General features: G+C 41.0%; 1 protein-coding gene and 1 pseudogene across 1 annotated transcript; both read left to right on the top strand.

Annotated features, from left to right (window-relative positions):
• Positions 1 to 2,407: 2,407 nt before the first annotated feature.
• On the top strand, positions 2,408 to 3,331 carry LOC146049515 (olfactory receptor 5AP2-like; annotated as a pseudogene).
• Positions 3,332 to 18,185: 14,854 nt separating this feature from the next.
• LOC146049516 (olfactory receptor 10A4-like) lies at positions 18,186 to 19,118 on the top strand. The gene has a single exon (XM_083166055.1). It carries the CDS (start codon positions 18,186 to 18,188, stop codon positions 19,116 to 19,118), a length of 933 nt encoding a protein of 310 aa, XP_083022181.1.
• The last annotated feature ends 2,185 nt before the right edge of the window (positions 19,119 to 21,303 follow it).

Consider the following 21,303-nt stretch of genomic DNA (forward strand, 5'->3'; position numbering starts at 1 on the left):
ATTGGAGTGGCTGGGTCCACTGGATGTCTAAAATGTGAATGTAATGATGCATCTTTATACACCTACTCCTTGCGTTTTGTATACAAATGCACCTCTGTTTTCTATGAACTATGAACTATGTGGTACAAGACCAAACTACTGCTGACGGATCCACCCATTCATAGTTGCTCTAACCCTCCCTTTGACTGTTGAGTCTCTTTGATGGGCTAACTCCCCTAATTGCACCCAGGTACCCATTTGATTACTGAACCCTGCCAGACTGTAGTATTTTAATCCATTCTATTATAAATTTATATTCTTGCATTTGCCTTACACAATGGGCCTAAGTCAAACCAATGGCTGCTCGAGCGATTATTGAGCTACTGTGCATGCTCACAGATCATAGCTCACACTGGCCATTTGCAGGGTGATTGACAGGTGGCCGATGTTTGGGGGTGGCACCCAGCCATTTTCTTGATATGTCTGGAAAAAATGCAGGAGGACCCAGGCATTTGAGGGGCAGGCCGATGACATCAGCTCCGGAACCCGATCTCGCAGTGCCAAATAAGTCTGTGCTACTCAGGCACTGCACATGTGCAGGGGGAATTAATTTGATGGTGAATGGATGCAACTGAATTTGCAGAGATTCCCATGGCTGCAGCCGCATTTGCAGCCATGCACATGGGCAGATTTATGCTCTGGCGGGGAGGCCGCTAACTGATCGCTGGGCTCCGAGGATTAGCAGCTCATCGATCAGGTCTGAATTAGGCCCAATATTTTTTCTTAATGTTGATGTACTTTATTCTCTTTAAAATGTACACATTTTTCTTGACTCTAATAAAAATAATATTAATAGCAATTAATTTAATTACGTTTCATTCGATTTTCATCTAATTTTATGTTTATTTTCTATTTTTAGCTGTTAGTGAAAAGATAAATATACAGTGTATACACTGAGGGTCTTGTTAATCACGCTGCTGTAAGTTTCAAAGAGAGCTCTATGTACTAATAATTGGTGTCAAGAAACATTATTTTCCCTGAGTGCCGCATTAGATGCTCCCTCATTAACCAGACAAAAAGTATAACTATGTCTACACCTGCACGAGTTACCTGGATCTCCTAAAGGCAACCCTAGCGGCAATCATCATTATGCAAGTAAGTACTGCTGCTGGCAGTGCGCAGCCCTTAAACTGCAGTCACATCATGAAAAATGTGACTGAAGTATAAGGGCTGGAGAAGGCCAGCAATGCGGCCTTTTTCGAGGTACGGTGTTGGGTGGGCTCATGTACTGGACAATGCAGTAGTATCTGGACTATTTTGGGGCATCACACACAGCCGCTGCAACCCAAAACATGGCCTTTGCAACTATACTGTGTAGGCAGGGGGCTGACCCAAAGATGCAAATGCTTCGGGAGGGACCAAAGCATATTCGGAGAGGGACCCGGCATATAACTTAACTTAACATCATTAACATCAATTCGACCCAGGTTATAAGAAGGGTTAAACCCAGGTCACCCTCTGTATAATGGGCATTTTATAATGTTTAGTGCAAAAGCGTCGGACCCAGGTCGAAGCTTGGATGGACTCAGGATTGGGATCCCGGGGTCCAACCTGGCTTAGTGATGTGAAAGGGGTATTAGTGGCCTCTTTACATATCAGTGCTACCACTGAATTTATGTTTCATATACCCTTTATTCACATAGCCTGAAGGTCATTTTGTACAACATGCATGAGAAGCCATTGGCCGACTCTTCTAACGCAAACATCACAAAGGTTCAGCCTGCCGTGGTCCCCTCTCACGACTGCAAAATACATTAGTTTTGTTGTAAAAAATTTATCATAAAGAAAAAGTTGCAGTTTCCTGTAATAAACTGTAGTTGAACAAAAAAAATGATAACAATTAAAACCATTCCTAGATGACACAAAGTCTGAACTGAATAAAAACAAATTTATATGATTTTTTTTAATGTAAAAATGCTAATGCTGGTTACAAAATGGCAGATATTTTGGGCCGATTGATATTGATCGGCCAATATATCTTAAGTGATTGTCCAGTGTGTACCAGCAATACAGTATGTCTGTGAATAGCATTGTTCACAGTCATATTGCGCTGGCTGTGCAACATGGGTGATCTGACAATTGCCCATACACTCTCCCCAGGAGCTGTAACTACTTGATAGCTCAAATGGGTGGGTAGTGTGTATGGCACGTGCTGCTCCTCCAGAGATCTATCTGCCAATGTGTAGCCAGATTTAGCATCTATACATTAGTTTTATTAGCACATACCATGCAATACTGAAAGAACGAGTGCATGTAGAAAGTTATGAAACACTCCATCATTTATACAGTTATTAACAGAAATGTACACATCTGTATATGTTGTAAATATAACATTTTTATATTGTATTAGGTAATAAAGGCATGAACAATGGAAGAACTAAACAAAACAATGGTCAAGGAATTTATCCTGGTGGGATTTTCCGATCTCCACAATTACCAAATCTTATTATTCATTGTTATATTACTGATGTATATTACTAGCATAATTGGAAACTTTGCAGTCATTGCTCTTGTTAAGGTTGGACCTTCACTTCATTGCCCAATGTATTATTTTATCTGTGTATATGCAGCTTTAGAAATATAATTTGTGTCTACTACCATTCCCAAACTTCTAGCCAATTTAACTGGCATTAACAAGAAGATCTCTTTCATTGGATGCTTTGTGCAGTTATACATCTTTAATGCACTTGGTATAACAGAATGTTATTTGCTTGCAGTTATGGCTTTCGATAGAGACCTGGCAATTCATTATCCTTTAAGATACTCGTCAATTATGAACCATCTCTTTGTTATTCTTCTGGTGGTTCTGCCTTTCATAGTCAGTTTTCTCATCACTTTATTTCCCACAACCTTCACTGCTGATTTAAAATTCTGTGGATCCAATGAAATAAACCACTTTATCTGTGATTTGGCCCCACTACAGAAGCTTGCTTGCTCTAATTCCTTCATCAGTAAAATAGCAACTACTATGGCAACTACCTTTTCAAGCCTTACTTCTTTCATCCTTATTATAGGGTTCTACACCCACATCGTTATTACGATCACCAAAATAAAGAGCATGGAAAATAAACACAAAGCGTTCTCCACTTGTTCCTCCCACACAATAGTTGTCTGTCTTTTCTATATTACAGTCATCATTGTCTACATAAACCCACAGGGCAGTCAGTATAAGTTCCTTGCTCTTATGTACACGGTCATTGTTCCTATGCTGAACCCTTTCATTTATACGTTAAGAAACAAGGATGTCAAGGAAGCTCTTCATAGGATTATGACGCACAATTTAAAAGACTGAGAAGATCCAGGACCCAATCTTCTCGAAGACTTGAGTTGGTTGTAAAGTTTCATGTTGTAATTTCACAGTATTGTGTTTTCTTATTTGTATTTTAAGTTGCACATATTTCAAGATATGTGTAACCTGAAGTCTAGAACATAGATACCTCCAGGCCAAGGTTTTACAATCATCATCATTATCACCACCATCTTTCTCATCACCAATACCCCCAAAATGATATTGGGGAATATACTGTAGGTGCAAAATTGATATTTTAGAACTCATGTATTTCAAGATCCATATTACTAGAAATTATAATGCTACTGACCAAACTCTCCATTTCCATCAACCTCAAGTACAAGATAGATACAGATCTAAGAATGGATACAAGTCCTGTATATAATACAACAGTGTTTTACCAAGATGACTATCACCATGGAGTACATGTTCAATATGTGTGTTAATGACTTAAGTTATACTATACAATTACTCTGTTAGAAAACATAACATTTAATACAATGTTTAGTATACCTTGAGCAGAATATGGTCTATACCAGGGGTGGCCAAACCTGTCCTCAAGATCTACCAATGGTGCATGTTTTCCAGGCAACCTGTGGATCTATAGTAGGAATGAATGCAGCATGTTTGAAAATGTGACAGTTAGTAATGACTACAGCTAGGTAGCCTGGAAAACGTGGACCGTTGGTAGATCTCGAGGACCAGTTTGGCCACCCCTGGTCTATACCTATGGAATTCTATTGATTGGACTTCCATATTGAAGACTTCAATGTAACATCGCTGTGATATTACACTTAAAAGGAGATATTGAGCCTGATTCAGTCAGAGATTAACTGCAGACAATGCCGATGTTTACAACATATAAGGGTTTATTTAAGAAGTCTTGGATGGAGATAAAGTGCTCCAAAATAGAACCAGCCAATCAGCTCCTAACTGACATTTTCAAGCATAGCCTGTGACAGGGCAGAATATCCAACCAAGCTGCTTTAGTAAATAATTAATTCAGATAAATGATTTCAGCTTTTGATCCCCATAAAAGGAATCTCAATTACAGATGGAGCCATCCTCATTTGTCTGTTAATTGGATTAAGTGAGTAATAGGATTACTCTGCTAATCCCCTACTGTATGGTTCTATGTATTGTATTGCTGCGGAGAACAATAGGATAGCCATGGTGAGCCATAGTGAGCCACGACCTAAGGAACAAAGTTGACAGGGGCTCCAACTGTACCTCCAAATAAAAAAAAAAGGTTTTAATAGTGCTGTAATCTATATTAAAAAATCAATTCAACATATTAAGTGTAATATGTATAATAAGTAGTGCCACATAATGTATACAAAAAGCTTATTCCCTAATAGGCAGCCATTCAATATCTGTAGTGTTGATTCTAGCCCGGGATGACGCTGTCTGCTTTGGTTCTTCTAGTACAGTCTGGTCTGTACCTCAGACACCAAAGCAGACAAGAGGAACTGCACAGCTTTTGAAAGGCGCAGGAGGGTGCTAATGAACACTATGGGCCAAATGTGATAGGGTGTGATAATCTGAAAATTAGAGATTTTGGGAGAGTTTCCCATTTTTTTAAAGCGGCAATCAATTACATGGTAAAATCAACCTGTTTTTTTTTTTTTTCAGTATAAATGATTGCCAGTTTAATAAAAATGGGAAAACTCCCCCAAAATCTCTCACTTTCTGTTTCTCGCACTCTAATACATTTGGCCCTATATCTGTATGTATACATTTATTATACTTCCAGTAGTTAGAATAAATAAGCTCAGTTCAGCAAAAAGTTCCAAAGTTTTTTAGTATGCTTGCAGAATTTCCCAGCATATATGAATTGCATTGGGTCAGTAGTTAGTGAAACTGTTAATAAATAAGTACATACATAGATAAATGTCAGTAACAGCGCTAGAGTTACCACTTTTACATTTTCAGATTCCAGAACAGGAGGCTTGAACATGGGCATGGGTGGATTCAGGGGGACACCCAGGCACGTGCCCCCCTGTCATTTCTAACATAGCTCATTTTGTAGCTGAGGACCGGGGATTTTCAATGAGCCCGGCCCCGCAATGTCCCTGTTTATAAAGCATATTGTGAATTTTGGCTCTATTCGTGTGGCATTATGTTAATTTTGGCTCTATTCGTGTGGCATTATGTGAATTTTGGCTCAATCCCTGTGGCATTATGTGAATTTTGGCTCAATCCCTGTGGCATTATGTGAATTTTGGCTCAATCCATGTGGCATTATGTGAATTTTGGCTCAATCCCTGTGGCATTATGTGAATTTTGGCTCAATCCGTGTGGCATTATGGGAATTTTGGCTCAATCCGTGTGGCATTATGTGAATTTTGGCTCATTCCATTTGGCATCATGTGTAAGGGGCAAGTATAATGTGGTCTAGTATTTTGTTGCCTAATGTGTAGAAGTTGTATATGGTACACTACACTCAAGGACATGGCCCCTTTTGAGTGGCCATACCCCCTTTTCCGGGGCGCGCCTTTGGCACGTGCACAACTACACCCTTCACTTTTGACGCCAAGGTGGATCTCTGTACTTTAAATGCCAGGGCCTATTTTTAATCCCATTCCCGCCCTCTCTCTGCTCCCCTCTCTCTCTCTCGCCGCTCTCTTAGGATGTACGCTGGCACCACTAACACCTCCCTTCCCCACTCCTATCATGGTGCACGCCTTGTCATTTTTTCCTGGATCCGCCCCTGAACATAGGTAATTACCAGGGGTGTGGCCAAAACAAACATTATATGCCAGAGAACCCTCCTTCACCTTCTAATTTCCCTTTTATACTGTATGTCTCAGAGGCCCTTCATGCTCTTATATGCCAGCAAAGAGCCCCTTCATTCCTTTTTATATGTCTCCCTTCATACCCTTATATGATGGTCACTAATCCAGATATATGAATATTCTGAGTTAGCCCTTTAGTTGACTTGTAAACAAAACTATCAGTACATTATCTCTAGAGTGAGTAGATTTTACTCATTCATGCTGCCGAATCCTGACAGTGAGCATCGGGTGACCTCTTGCTCAGGTGGTGACGACCTCCTCTAAGCAGTTTTGCAAAAGTGGTTCTGTGTGCGGTGAAAGGGCTACAGACCGCAAACTCGTGACTTCCTTAACATGGAAGCATAGTTGTGTGCCACAGCTCCAGTAATTTATCAATGGGTACTAACGGAGGACCCTGTGAGACAGATGCATTTTTTAAAGGGGCAATCATTTACAAGGCAAAACCATGCCTTGTAAATGACTGCCCCTTTAAAAAAATGTCTGATTTTTTTGCCGGGAACCCACATACATACATTACATCCAGCCGCATCCAGCCGCAGATCTCCCTTTTCTAATTTTGAACACAACTATAGCCCATAAATCTTTTTTAGGGCTTATTCCAGCTATTTTTTAAAGAAAATATATATCATATCCAGTGCCGGAGAAGCACCCACACAGACCTAACTCTTAGCCCCTTGAGACATTTTAGTAAGTCACATATTTTCCCAGACTGCAGGATACTTCTATTTTAATTTATTTGGGGCTGCCAGACAGAACATCAGCTTTGACATTATGTCACCGGGTGAGAAAACAAGATGTCTGTGAACAAGGAATATAGCTAAGCTTCATTTTCCACATCAATGTCTGATGAAATGACTTTATTTTCCCTTACTGAAAACATGTATACCCAGGTTTTATTGAGGATATGATCCATAGGTACTGTGTAAGTAATTTTGTGATGTATTTAAAATGTCTTCTGTTCTTTGTAAACCAATGCATAGTGTAACAGTGGCCAAATTGTTAGAAACTAAGTCAAATTCAGATTGTACAATGCAAGACACAATCCAAAAATATTCAAATATTTAGATGATATATTAGAATTTTTCAATCTTACAGCATGCAAAGCCATGAGAAACCACCAATAAATGTGAAACCACCACTTCCACTGCCCATATCATTTCATTATAGAGCACCATGCTATCTCATCCACACTTTTTATATCTCTTCTACACCCACATAAACAGACTCTGGTAACTGTATAACTTTACCCCTTCACCCACAATAAGAGCTTTCCATCTATAATCGGTGACGAGTTTACTTGTTCTAAGGCTGGGTAAGCAGCAATGACTATGCTTGGTGGATGGTTCTCTTACCAATCTTGACAAACCATAGCGGTTTCTATGATCACTGTTCTGTGATTGAAATTGCAGGGAAGTGGACAAGGAGCAATACCCAGGTAATCTTAGGAAGGCCCTTATAGACCTCTGATTGGAGGGCTTTACATATGGTACCTCTGATTGAAAAACTTTATTGTTACAAAACAGCTCTTGCCTTTGCCAAATCAGAATACATTTTGACCCCTCCCATCAGTGGCATCACTAGGGTTGGTGTCACCACCCCCCCCCCCCCCCCCCCCCCGTTTCATACCACATGGAAACTTATGAATGTTGTTGTACTAGTTTTATTTCCTGTATATCAAGGAATATAATAGCAAAAGTAGTGCTATAAACGGTGATCAAAATTGACATTATAGCTTAAAATTACAACATTCGATACACAACCTAAATGTGATAAAATTTACATAACATGTGAGTTATGTTAATTAAAATGTCCTATTTTGGAATATAACTTGTGGATGAAGACCTTTAAAGAAACTTTCATGATCACGTCCTCTTCTGTCCGACGTAGTCCAGGTCTTCAAAAAACAAACACCCGACTATTCCAGCTGGTACCCACGATGGACTGAGGAGAGACGCTGATGTTTCATCTTCAGCGCCTCTCCTCCAAATGATTCTATTGTCCGCCTAGCGGCCAATCAGGAGCCAACTTTAGTTTTACAACATCTGGAGGGCCACAAGTTGAAGTGTGCTGTTTGAATTATCCAAGTTCAAATATAATAAATAGTGTTTACTTATTCAAATGGAGTTTCCACTTTCACAGCTTTTATTTGCATTTTATGGCTTACTTGTCCACTGGATATCCTTGTTTGGCAGAAATTTCTCAAAAAGGGTCCATAAACCTTGCAGGATTGACCTGCTGGAGGGTATTGGCAATCCTCAGTTGTTAGAAGGAGGCATCCTCACGATGTTGCGGTAGTTGTATCCAAAATTAGGAAGGTGGTAGAGTCCCCAATAAAGTGCTTGTAGTGCAAAGTGCAAGAAGTACTGCAGACTGTAGCCAGGGAGTGAGCTCAGGCAGCTAGTGATGGATGGAATGTCCCATAAAGCCTTTAGGAGTCCAACTGGAAATCCTTCAAAAAGTGCTGGTGCTTCCTGACATGTTTCGTCGTGCCAGACGACATTATCAAAGGTTGATAAAGTGATGAAGTCGTCTGGCACCATTTCTGTCCACACGCTTTGTTTGTGCACTGAAGTTGCATACCTATTCATGGAACTCCTAGGACACTCTTATGGGATAGTGAAGTCAGGTCACTGTCCATTCCAAATTTGAAACTGTGGTGTTTTTACATACAAATAACTCTTTACAGTATACACTAATATTATTTGTGTGTATTCCTACAGTATGTGCAGTTTGTTACCATTGCATATGCACAGCATGGTGAAATCCATGACATTTGTTTGCTGTTCCACTTGTATCTGACTTGAACTCGGGACCATTATCTATCTTCTGGGCCACTACAGTATCTACTGTATGGCATAAAAAGAAAAGAAAAAAAAATCAGTAGGTGCGCCAGGCAGCCTATGGTGGGTGCACCTGAAGTGGTGACCCTACACCACTAACAATGAAAACAAAAAGTAATGGTAGGTGTTCCATAAATGGCATCTTAAAACAGGAATGATACATCCCTATATCCTCTTCTCCAATTAAGGGCCTTATTCAGATCTGAGCTCAGTACAAATGTGTTTGAAAAATGGGCAAAACCATGTGCACTGCAGGTGGGGCAAATGTAACATATATAGAGAGAGTTAGATTTGGGTGAGTTATTTTGTTTCTGTGCAGGGCAAATACTGGCTGCATTATTTTTACACTGCAATTGAGATTTAAGTTTCAGCACACCCCATCCTAATTTAACTCTCTCTGCACAGGTTACATCTGCTCCACCTGCAGTGCACATGTTTGACCATTTTCCAAACAAATTTGTACTGAGCTCAGATCTGAATAAGGCCCTGTGTAAAATCATGTGACAGCAAAATACCTCTTGCTCATCCAACGTCTCCTCTTCTCCAAAACAAACTACTCAGTACAATGCTAGAATAGGATCCCTCTGAACCAGCTACAATGTACTTTAGATGTCTCACACAGGCTCAGATGGGTGCCAAAAATAAACAAAAAATGGTATATGGTGTAATACCATTTTATTTACATAAACATAACACACATAATGGTAAAAAAGTGTAAAAGAAGATAAAAATAGGCAATTACCGATGTAGGTGGAGAACTTGAAATTAATCAGTTCTCATGAGCACATGAAAATGGAAGGTGAAAGCAGGCTAGATAGGCAAAAGTCCAAATTCTATCCATGATCCCACATAAAAAATACTAAAGCTCCGTTTTTGACGACAACGGTGGTCTTTCTCAAGGAGACTAACTCTAGTGTCATACTGATGGTTTATATACCAGTATCACCCAATCAAACAATTATGCAGCCTTAATAGACAGAACATACAGCCAATGACATGCAATAAAAATAAAAACATCCCCATATTGATTATCGGCATTGCACTTCCGGTCTGTGACTATACAGATCCTATGCCATTGGACCGGACATGTGACTTCCGATCCGCATCACTTCCGCCGGAAAACCATTATTAAATAATAAATAATTATTAGTCAATATAAAACTGACCTCTTTACTTTTAAAAGGCCTGGAGGTCCTGATTTAAAGTGCTGGTGCTTAAATAGTTTTTAATTGCTGTCAGTCCCATACTGTGATCTATTATCGTATAGGGGACTTTATGTCCGCTGTTACCATAATAATACATTATCATATTGGATGGGTGAGAGAAAATTTAGAAGACTTTTGGTGTCTCTTAAATGTGAAGGGTTCATTAAGACCAGGGGCTGCAAATTAATGTATTCAGATAAATTTACAGTGGCAGAGTTAGTGCCCGAAACTATAGGCCTGCCCGGCAGATGTGTAACACTGTATTTTAGCCAGCAAATATATAACAGGTACCGATGACTCATTGTCTATATTTTTCTAGTAAACCTGTGAGTTTTTTCTAGATTTTCTCGGTCAAGTCGGATCTTGATTTTTGTTATACCGACCCATCCTCAATTTGTGATAGGACGTCCTTAATATACCAGTCCAGATCCATGACAACGATACCTCCATCTTTGTTGGCTGGCTTTATTATAATATGTTAATTCTCCCTTAGATATTTTAGAGCCTCCCTCTCTTTCTTGGATAGATTATATTTTACATTTACTGGTTTGATGTTTTTAATATTATCCTGTATTCGCATGTTAAAAGTCTCCAGGACATTTCCCATGACATGAGTGGGACAAAAAACTATTTTGGTTACATGTCTTTTTGGGTTATATGGATTACATGGGAGATTGACTCCACGTGCTAGGAGAGATCCTCCAGAGAACCATTTGACTTACTCTTACCGTGGTTAAATAGATATTTCTTGTCTGCACATTTTGGTGAAGAGGAGAGGAACCCCATTTAATGGTATACCACTGATCTGTCGCTAAGTGCATGACCCATATTGTCTCGATTGTTGTGCCCTCTTCATCCTTGCAGGGGCTGGCAAATCTATCGCCAGCCCCTGCCAGCGGCCAGCTACCGCCAGGGGCGAGTGCGCATGAGATATGCGCCCCTCGCTGCTCGACACACACACCCCCCCCCCCCCGAACTGGACAGAGTCTCCCTGAAGCGGAGACGGGCAGGGAGACACTGCCCAACCGCCGTAAAAGGGATCTGGCGGGCCCCGGGCAAACTTAAAGCCGGCTCCATCTGTATGTTAGATCTTTTACCAGCATTGTATGGTTTAATCATTAGGCTTCTGTGCTCTAAAACAACCAACAGGGTTCCTTTGCAGATATAAAAGCCGGAAGATAATTGCAACAGTCCAGAAATCTTGGGCTCTTGTTAGACATTGGTCTCATGAACCCAATAATGTGCTACCAGTGGATTGGAACATTTGTCTCCTGATGGTACAATGGGCAGCATCCTCCCAGTAGAACGTGTCACAAGCCAACCTTCTCAGAATCATTTTAAAACAAGGTTTTACCAACATACAATACAATTTGAAAATAGCCAAGAATACACCTTTTATAATGTGTAATTCATAGGAAAAAGTCCTATATCTAGTTGTCAGTTTGACAATAGGATCATTTTGAACCTCATTAGCCATCGTAGTAAGCTTTGCAGTGCCTTCTGGACAGATGTCACTTAAGGCATCTATTTTACTTCACACATGGGGGAGGGGTGATTCAGGCCTGTTCGTACAGGTCCGAATTCAGCCCCGTCCCCATTGGTTGAGGTCTGCACATGTGCAAATGTGAGAAATTATCGCATGTGCAAACCCCTGCAGCAAGTGCTTTCGGCACATTTTTAATTCGCCAGGGAACTTGCTCACTGATTGACAGGCAGGGGAGCGTTTCGGGGTGGGCACTCAGTGTTTCATGGGCGTGCCCACAAAAATGGTGGGTGTGCCCATAGAAATGCTGGGCGGACCACTGAAAACGCAGGTGTGCGTCCGACTGCTCGGGGTGGGCGGATGACATCACATGACATCAGTGCCCGCCCCCAATTTGGCAGAGACCGTCCATACAAAAAGTCTTGGCTTACTTATTATAGGGACCAGAGGAATAATCATTAGATGGAGAGTAACCATCATATGATTTTTCCTCTGTGAGGGTGCATGTCAGTGGATGTATAAGCCTACACATCTGCTCGCAGCAAAGTGAGGGGATCCAATCAATGGGAGGGGGCGTGGTTTCGGCGGGCCGGTGTTTACCTGCTCGTTAGGCAGTGAATATATGCAGCCTAGCGAGCTGGTCTGAATAAGGCCCATCGTTTCTATCACAGATAGACACACATATGTTCTCCTCAGCATAGCATCTGAAGGTAAGAAATTCTGAGCCCTAAATCGGTCACCACAGATCAGCTGTCATTCGGTTATGCCAACTGTATTATTTTGCACAGCGCTATTCTCTGCATGTGCTCACACATGCATGCTTGAACGCTATGATTTCATATGTACTAAAACATATTCTTGCACATATGATTTCTTGATGTTGCATACATACAGTAGTTCATGTTTTTTGTAATGTTTGCAGCGCATGCTGTCTGTGCATATTGTAACTGCATTCTATTGTTGTATTCACAGTTACCGACTTCCTCTACTATATATTATATACCATTCTTCAAACAACCACATCTGATTGGCTTATTGTAAAGTACAGGTGGTTATGCTTAGAGATTTGCAGACTCAGATTCCGGAGATCCGAGCCCCCACGGACGTCATCATTCCGAGCCCGGTCCCGAGCAGCGCTCAGAGATTCCCGCCTGACTCGGGTCTGTCCGCGTGGTCAGAACGTCATCTCCCGGCGCCGGATTTCGCGAGGCTTTAAAAGCGGCTGCTGCGCCCGCCATCTTCACTCCAGTCTAGTAGTGGGTTGGGAGAGGATGTGTTGGTGCTGCTGCTGGGGCTTAAACTTGACCTTGACCTTGAGCTTGAACGCAATATTTTTCATTCGCTGGGGCTGTCTCTCAGTGCTGCTGTGTGGTCTTACTGTGTACTTGTAGTACTACTGTCTCCTCTGTGCGGTCTACCTTTGGTGTGCTGTGCTGTAATTATTTTATTCACTGGGGCTGTCTCCCTCAGTGCTGCTGTGTACTCTGTTCTCCTCTCTGCTTAGGAGAACAGTCTAACTGTGTACCTGTAGTACTACTGTCTCCTCTGTGCTGGGGCCTACCTCTGGTGCTGTGCTGTGCAGGCTGTAATATTATATTATATATTAATAATTAATTAATTTTATTATATATATAGTCCACTGGTGCTGCCTGCACTGAATCTGCCGTATTATTTAGTTACTCAGTCCACTGTTGCCACTGGCAGTGCTACTGCCTACCTAGTGTACCTACCTAGTACATACTACACACAAATAGACAGCGCAGACTGGACACTCAATAACCCAAGAAATTAAAATTTTAAATTTGTTTATTTGTGCAAATCTCTTAGAAATATAGACAAATTTTAAAAAAGAGGTCACCGGCCGGTGGGGTTCATACAATACATGGCATTTTACATAAAATAACAAAAATATAATGATAAAAATAAATAAACATTGGAGCAGCTTTCAATAATGCATAATTCCAGCTTGGTTAAGCATATATAGGGTTAATTGCTTTTTCTAGCAGGGTTAGATTGAAATCAAGCTTTTTGTCAGAAGGCTGTTAGTTGACAAATTATGCTGTGCTACCTGCACAGAACTTGCTTTCAGCAGCTTGTTAGAAGATTAGTCAATCAGCCATACTATTTAGAGTTAGTGACAATTTGGCACATATAAGCAGAAAGAAAGCAAATGGGTATACTTATGCTCTTGCTCTGCGGCTTGTGTGATGCTGTATAATTGTAATCCACTTTGGGGAGTATTTGCTGGCTCTGCCTTGAGTGTGTTCCCAGCTGATTTGGTGGAATTCTTTTCAGCTTTATCCAGAACGCTCCGGCTTCCAGGTCCCCCACAGCAGTGCCTTTCGTGCCTCTCGTGTGAACAAACAGGGGCTGATGACGCGTTTCCCCGCCTCTCCTTAGTCAGCGGCTTCCTCAGATTGGTTTATAGCTTTTTCTAGTACATACTAGGCTGCTATATCTAATTTAATTAAAAAATAATACTTGTGCTGTGTGGGACTGTAAAAAATAATTCCAGGCTGCTGGTGCACTGACGTGTGCCACTGAGTGCCACTGCCAAGCAGTACCTAATAATAAAATTAATTATTATAAATTCTGCTGGTGCACAATACTAGTATTGCTGCCGTATCTACCTGTCTTGTGCCTAGTACTGTCTTATCTACCTGTCTGGTGCCTAGTACTGCCATATCTACCGTCTGGTCTGGGACTCACTGCCTAATACTGGCGTATCTCTACCTGTCTGGTCTGGGGCTCACTGCCTAATACTGCCATATCTACCGTCTGGTCTGGGACTCACTGCCTAATACTGGCGTATCTCTACCTGTCTGGTCTGGGGCTCACTGCCTTATACTGCCGTATCTACCGTCTGGTCTGGGGCTCACTGCCTAATACTGCCGTATCTACCGTCTGGTCTGGGGCTCACTGCCTAATACTGCCGTATCAACCGTCTGGTCTGGGGCTCACTGCCTAATACTGCCGTATCTACCTGTCTGGTCTGGGGCCCACTGCCTAATACTGCCATATCTACCTGTCTGGTCTGGGGCTCACTGCCTAATACTGCCGTATCTACCGTCTGGTCTGGGGCTCACTGCCTAATACTGTCGTATCTACCAAGCCAGATAGAGGTCTTTTTGGGGCCTAGTTTTTTAAACTGCCATCCTGTCGGCTGCTGCAGTGCCACTCTTACATAAGCCACGTGTTTGTGCCGCACACTTGTGTGGCTTAGCATAGTTATCCAGCAACCTTTTGCCCTAAAAACAATATTGTGAGATGTGAGGTGTTCAGAATAGACTGTAAATGAGTGGAAATTAATGTTATTGAGGTTAATATAGCGTAGGAGCAAAAAAATAATAATAATTCTGTGATTTTAGCAGTTTTTATGCTTTTTTAACAAAAAAATCAGAACCCAAAACCCAAAAAATCCAAACACTTAGAAGGTGTTTTGCCAAAACCCATTAGAACCCAAAACCTCAAGGTAATCAGATCCCAAAACTCAAAACCCAAAACCCGAAAAGTGGCCGGTGAACATCCCTAGTTATGCTGTATGCCTCAAATTTTATCTAGCAGGCATTAGTGAGGGCAGAACAGTATGATTACAATGACCACAGTGGGAGAAAGGGCTTCCGCGCATTGTAATTATTAGTTACAAGCAGGGACGGACTGGGTCTCTGATTCGGCCCTGGCATTTGTGCATATGCATGCTTAAGTTGGGTGCATGCACGTGCCGGGCATGCATGCGCTGCCGATCCTGGTGTGCATGAGTGAGGAGCATGGCCGCTTGTTATGCCCCCATCACTCCCGGACCCCATTTGGCACACAGAGAGAGCCGCTGGACTCGCAGACAGTCCATTGTCTCTCTCTGTGCACCAATCGGGAGGTGGTGCTGCCACTAGCAGTCTAAACAAATCAGCCCTTGATGGACAAATTGGCCCACCTGGCACTTGTCAGACGTGCCAGATGGCCAGTCCGACCCTGGTTACAAGAGCCACAAAAGCAAGCTACTAGGCTGAGTAACCTTTATAGTTGCCCACACACAGCCATGGCTAATAGTATAAAATACCATTCTTACCACTCAACTTAAAACAGTGACAGAAAAGTAAAAAGTGGATAAATATTCAAAATAGTTAACAATAACTTCCACACAGCTAAATTATTGGATTCTATAGGATACCAACATTTTTTTTACTATGGTATTACAAATATGATCTATTGCTTAATATTATATAAAGTTTTATCAGTAGAAAAGTACTTTGTTTAGTAGTTTATCATTTCTCGATTTCTGCATTGCTGTAGTCAAAGTTGTTTAGAACTCCCCAAAGATATACAATAGGTATCTCCATATTTAAATCCCAAGAGGGAGCTATTATATGTAGTGTCAAAGGATAGATTCCCTACGGTGCTTTTTTACTGGAAATAGGAGATCATGGAATCAGAGAGTATATAAGATGCTTTCTATCCGTAGAATGAGTTTTAACATTGACCTTGGTCGACCGTTCATCTTAAACTGAAATCATTTTCTTTTTTTTTCTTTCTTTTTTTCATATGAAGTAAGTAAATATAGTGGATTATTTTATAACAGGGTGAGCAAAAAACATTTATGCTATGAATTTCAGTAATTTGGAAAAAAAAGTCTTGCATGATAAGACGGGAAAAAGAAAAGACGACGGATAAAATAAAAAAATCAGGGAATCTGATCGTTGTACAAATTTGTTTTAAAAATGGGCAAAACCATGTGCACTGCAGGTGGGGCAGATGTAACATGTATAGAGAGAGTTACATTTGGGTGTGTTGAAACTGAAATCTAACTTGCAGTGTAAAATAATGCAGCCAGTATTTATCCTGCACAGAAACAAAATAACTCACACAAATCTAACTCTCTCTGCACGTGTTACATCTGCCCCGCCTGCAGTGCACATGGTTTTGCCCATTTTGAGAACAAATTTGTACTGCGATCAGATCGGAATAAGGGCCATAGTCTGTTACAGTTAACAGTAATGTATCTTTCCCAGATCGTAACTTATTCTATACAAGGTTAAAAAAAAATCTAAAAGATTAGTGAGTTTATTATGCTGACAGGACAAAGTCAAAGTAGAAATGCTACAAATATATAATTAGGTAGGGACAGGGCCATCTTAATGTATGGGCTTAATGGGCAGCTGTTCAAGGATCCCTCAATTCTAAGGGCCTTCTAGAATGGGGCAGATTGAGCTGCGAGTGTCTGCCTCCTGAAATTCTTGGGAGACAGTACAGAATCAGAACCAACAGGCTACATTCTCTTCCACCAATCAGAGTGCAGCATTATTTTCCTTCCCATCCTGCAGCCAGACAGTGAATGGCTGTGAGCATACTGATTGGTGGATTCATGGAGTTATCTACCAATCAGAATGCTGACAGCCATTCGTTGTATGGAATATGGCGAGAGAAGGACTGCAGGAGGGGCATGTTATGATTTGTTTTTAAATAAATTTCCATTAATGGGTGTGTAGGGGCCCCAGTGCTATGCTTTGCCCATGGTCTACATGGTCTACAAAGATGACCCTGGATAGGCACCAGGAGTAGTGGCCTGCTGCCTATCACAGTACTATAATTAGATTTGTTTCCGTATTATTATTTTTTATTATTATTATTATTATTGCATACTTATCATGTGTAAATATGTGATGTATATAAAGAAACATTGCATTTTAATCTACTGCACATCTCAGCCTAAAATGTGTTTTTTTGTCCCCAAAATATTTTTATAATTTTAACAACTGGGACATGGACAGGGAGGTCCTAAATATTCAATGCATATTCCCATTCTTCTCTTGTTAATACATACTGTAAAATACAACCAATTTGTTTAGTGTGACCCTACACAGGGGCTTATTCGGACCTGTATAACAGGGGGTTATTCAGACCTGATCGCACCACTGCGAATTCGAGTCCGCTTGATTATCGATAGACTTTGCATGCATACAGATCATAGTACGCATGTGCAAGGCCATCCCGCGATAATAAATTCCTGCTAATTTTTGAATTGCTGGCTGTACACAAGTAGATTGACAGGAAGCTGGTATTTGATGGGGGTAACTGGACGTTTTCTGGGAGTATCACTGAAACCAAAGGCATGTCCAGGAATTTGCAGGGAAGGCGAGTGACGTCAGCTCAGAACCCGATAAGCCTGTTTCTATCACAGCCCCCAAGTAACTCCTGGACAACATACAGCCTGCACACACTGGAAAAAGCATTTGATGTTGAGCAGTTTGTAAGTGGATTTGCAGTTTATTGCCGATCATCCAGCTAATTTTTGCAAGCTGTGCTAAGCAAATTGTACACATGCACAAGGCATGACATAGCTTTGCCTAAAGTGGTATGAAATCTTGCACCTGCTCTGCTTCAAAATATAAATATTATTAATTCGCTACCTGACTAGATTATAAATTATAATTGTGCTGGCGGCGTCTCAGAAAAAAGTATGCTAGTTTGACCTTTTAATATATTTTTGTGTGTGTGTGTTACAGATCTGTCTTGTTTTTTTAAATGGAAAACGGTAACATGACTGTGGTTAAAGAATTCATTCTTTTGGCTTTTCCGAATCTCCACCAGTTCCGTCTTTTACTCTTTGTTCTAGTCCTACTTATGTACAGCACGTGCGTCCTTGGAAACATGACCATCATTTTCCTAATTAAGTGGAACACTTCTCTTCATACACCAATGTACATGTTTATCAGTAGTTTTTCTATATTAGAAATTATATTTGTTTCCATTATTGTGCCAAAATTTTTACATATTCTGGCTGCAGGCCAGAATAGGATATCATTTGTTGGCTGTATTACCCAGCAGTATTTTGGCAATTCAATGGGACTAGTGGAATGCTACCTCCTGACCGTTATGGCATTTGATCGAGACTTGGCCATTAACAGTCCACTTCATTATTATATCATAATGAGCAAGCTAAAAACTAAACTCGCATTATTTCCATGGATTGCCGGATTTGCCATTGCCTCCATCCCCACTGTATTCACATCTCGCCTTACATTTTGTGGCCGCAATGAGCTTGACCATTTCTTTTGTGATATGACACCTCTGCAGAATTTGGCTTGCTCCGGTTCTTTTGTCAGTAGGGCAGTTACTAATTCAGCAGCCATTCTTTCTGTAATGTTCCCATTCATCACAATTATAGGGTTCTACCTGCACATCATAATCACCATCTCCAAAATTAAAAGTAAAGAGGGTAAACGCAAAGCTTTCTCCACCTGCTCTTCCCACCTCATTGTAGCCAGTCTGTTCTTTGGTACGGCCCTTATTGTGTATGCCGGACCTAATGGCAGCCAGTATGATAAATATCTCGCTCTTATATACACAATAGTCACACCCTTGTTAAATCCATTTATTTATTCACTAAGGAACAGGGATATGAAAAGTGCATTCTTAAAATCATTTAGCAACATTAATGTCATTATTAAGAAAAAAATCAGAAACAAATAGTGCATTGCTGGCCAAACCAGTCCTCGAGATCTACCAACAGGCCATGTTTTCCATACCACCTAGCCGGTGCACAGGTGTAGTTATTACTAACGCTCACATGATGTGCTGCATTCATTTCTAACTGACACATTCTACAGATCCACAGGTGGCCGAGAAAACATTGGAATCTTGATTACCGGTTTGGCCAACCCCAAAATATAGAATGTCACATGAAATGGCCGTGTTGGAAAAAAACAGACTTTTGCTCAGAACAATAGCTTGAAATTGATCAGATCCGGAGGGAAAATTGAAATGGGCGCCTGGTGATTTTAAATTCTTTTGTTACAGTTGAATTGAATCATTTCATCTAATGAAAAATATATGACTTGATTATTGTAAAATTGCATGAAATCAATCTATGCAGGGTTGCCTTCAGAAATTGTGGGGCTCAGGAATGACAAAATAGGCAGGACCCCTTCTCGAACTCCCAAGGTGCCTGGTGAAACCTCTACATTGGGCAATTATTTTTCACATTTTTTTTATTATGTGTTTATATTTGTGATTTAGCCCCTAAAATACAACATCGATATTGATCGAACTAGACTACCTTGAAATTGATTACAATCAATTGAAATCAACGGTTAAAATTTTTTACCGCTTAAACACTTTTTCCCCGTCAACATGAGTGTGTCAACTGTTGTGTAAAAAAGAACAACTGTATTGGAGACCATTAATGTAGCCTGAATTGTACGTTTTGTTATTGTCTTGACATATTGTATTTTCAAAGGAAACCGGTAACTGTTTTTACTAGAGATTATTATTATTTTAGTAATATTAATTTGCTTCTTAAACTTTGGGCAAACCAGGACTTTATCCAAGAACTAAGGCTTCTATTTACTAAGCCTTGAAGATAGGTAAAGTGAAGAGAGATAAGGTAACAATTAACCAGCCCATAACTGTTACTTTTTTAAACACAGCCTGTAACATGGTAGTTAGAAGCTGATTGACTGGTAAATTATTTCTGCTTACTTTATCTCTCTCTAAGGCTTAATACGAAGAATCCCTAAAATATTTACTTATTTATCAGACCATGACTTACCAGATTATCATAGACAACTATAGAAAGGAGAAATCAGCCCTGTGTGTGTGTGTGGGGGGGGGGGGGGGGGGGTATTTTAGAGCTCATTTTTAAGGTGTCCATACAATGGGTGGGTACAATGGGCGGTCCCGTATACATCGGATCTGGTTCACTCGCAAAGACAAATTCACTCTCAGATAGACAAAACCGTTTGCACTGCAGGTGGGTCTGATGTGCAGTTAGATTTGTGTTGGGTGTGTACCCCACTGATATTCAAACTGATATCTATCTATATACAGTGTCAAAATAAAGCAGCCAGTATTTACCCTACACAGGAACAAATTATCATCCAAATCTAACTGTCTCTGTTACATCAGCCCCACCTGCAGTGCACATGGTTTTGTCAATCTGAGAATGAATTTGCCTTTCCGAGTGAACCAGAATAACTCCCCTGATCCGGAGGTAGCACCTGCTGCAGTCCGACATCCTCCCTCGCATTTGATCCTGCTGCCAGGGAAGGTCCCAGGTGGCGAAGGGGGGGGGGGGGGATTAGCCGTACACTGCTGGGATACATTGCAGCAGTGTATGGCCACTTAAATGGATTCGGTATGGAATCCCGGCAGTCGGAATCCTGACGGTCAAAATCCTGATGCTGGAATCCTGACCGCCGAAATCCAGACAAGGAGGGACGTGGATCGCCACCCCCCCCCTTGCAGGCTCATTGCGCTCACCACGCAGTGGGCCCGGTGCCTCGCTAACCTCGCATGGGTGTCGTGGAAAAAGAAAGTTTCGGGATTTCGGCGGTCGGGATTCCGGCGTCGGGATTTTGACCGCTGGGAAATTGACCGCATCCCAATTAAATTGCCCCTTAATGTGTCTGAACTGCAGGTAGTAGAGAAGACAAAAGTGTTGGACTCCGAGCGGGTATGCTTGTATTTTTAAAGCATCAATCCTTTACAAGACAAAACCATGTTGGTTTTACCTTGTAATGGATTGTCGCTTAACAATATGGTTATTATTGCTTGGAATCCCACAGTTACAGCTGCTTGCAACCAATTACATTTACCCCATAGTACCACTTAGCAGAGTCCTACTTAGGGCAGCTAAAACCAGATCATTATATGAAAA

This window comes from Crinia signifera, chromosome 12 (genome assembly GCF_055691185.1).
Source record: "Crinia signifera chromosome 12, ASM5569118v1, whole genome shotgun sequence".
Taxonomy (NCBI): domain Eukaryota; kingdom Metazoa; phylum Chordata; class Amphibia; order Anura; family Myobatrachidae; genus Crinia; species Crinia signifera.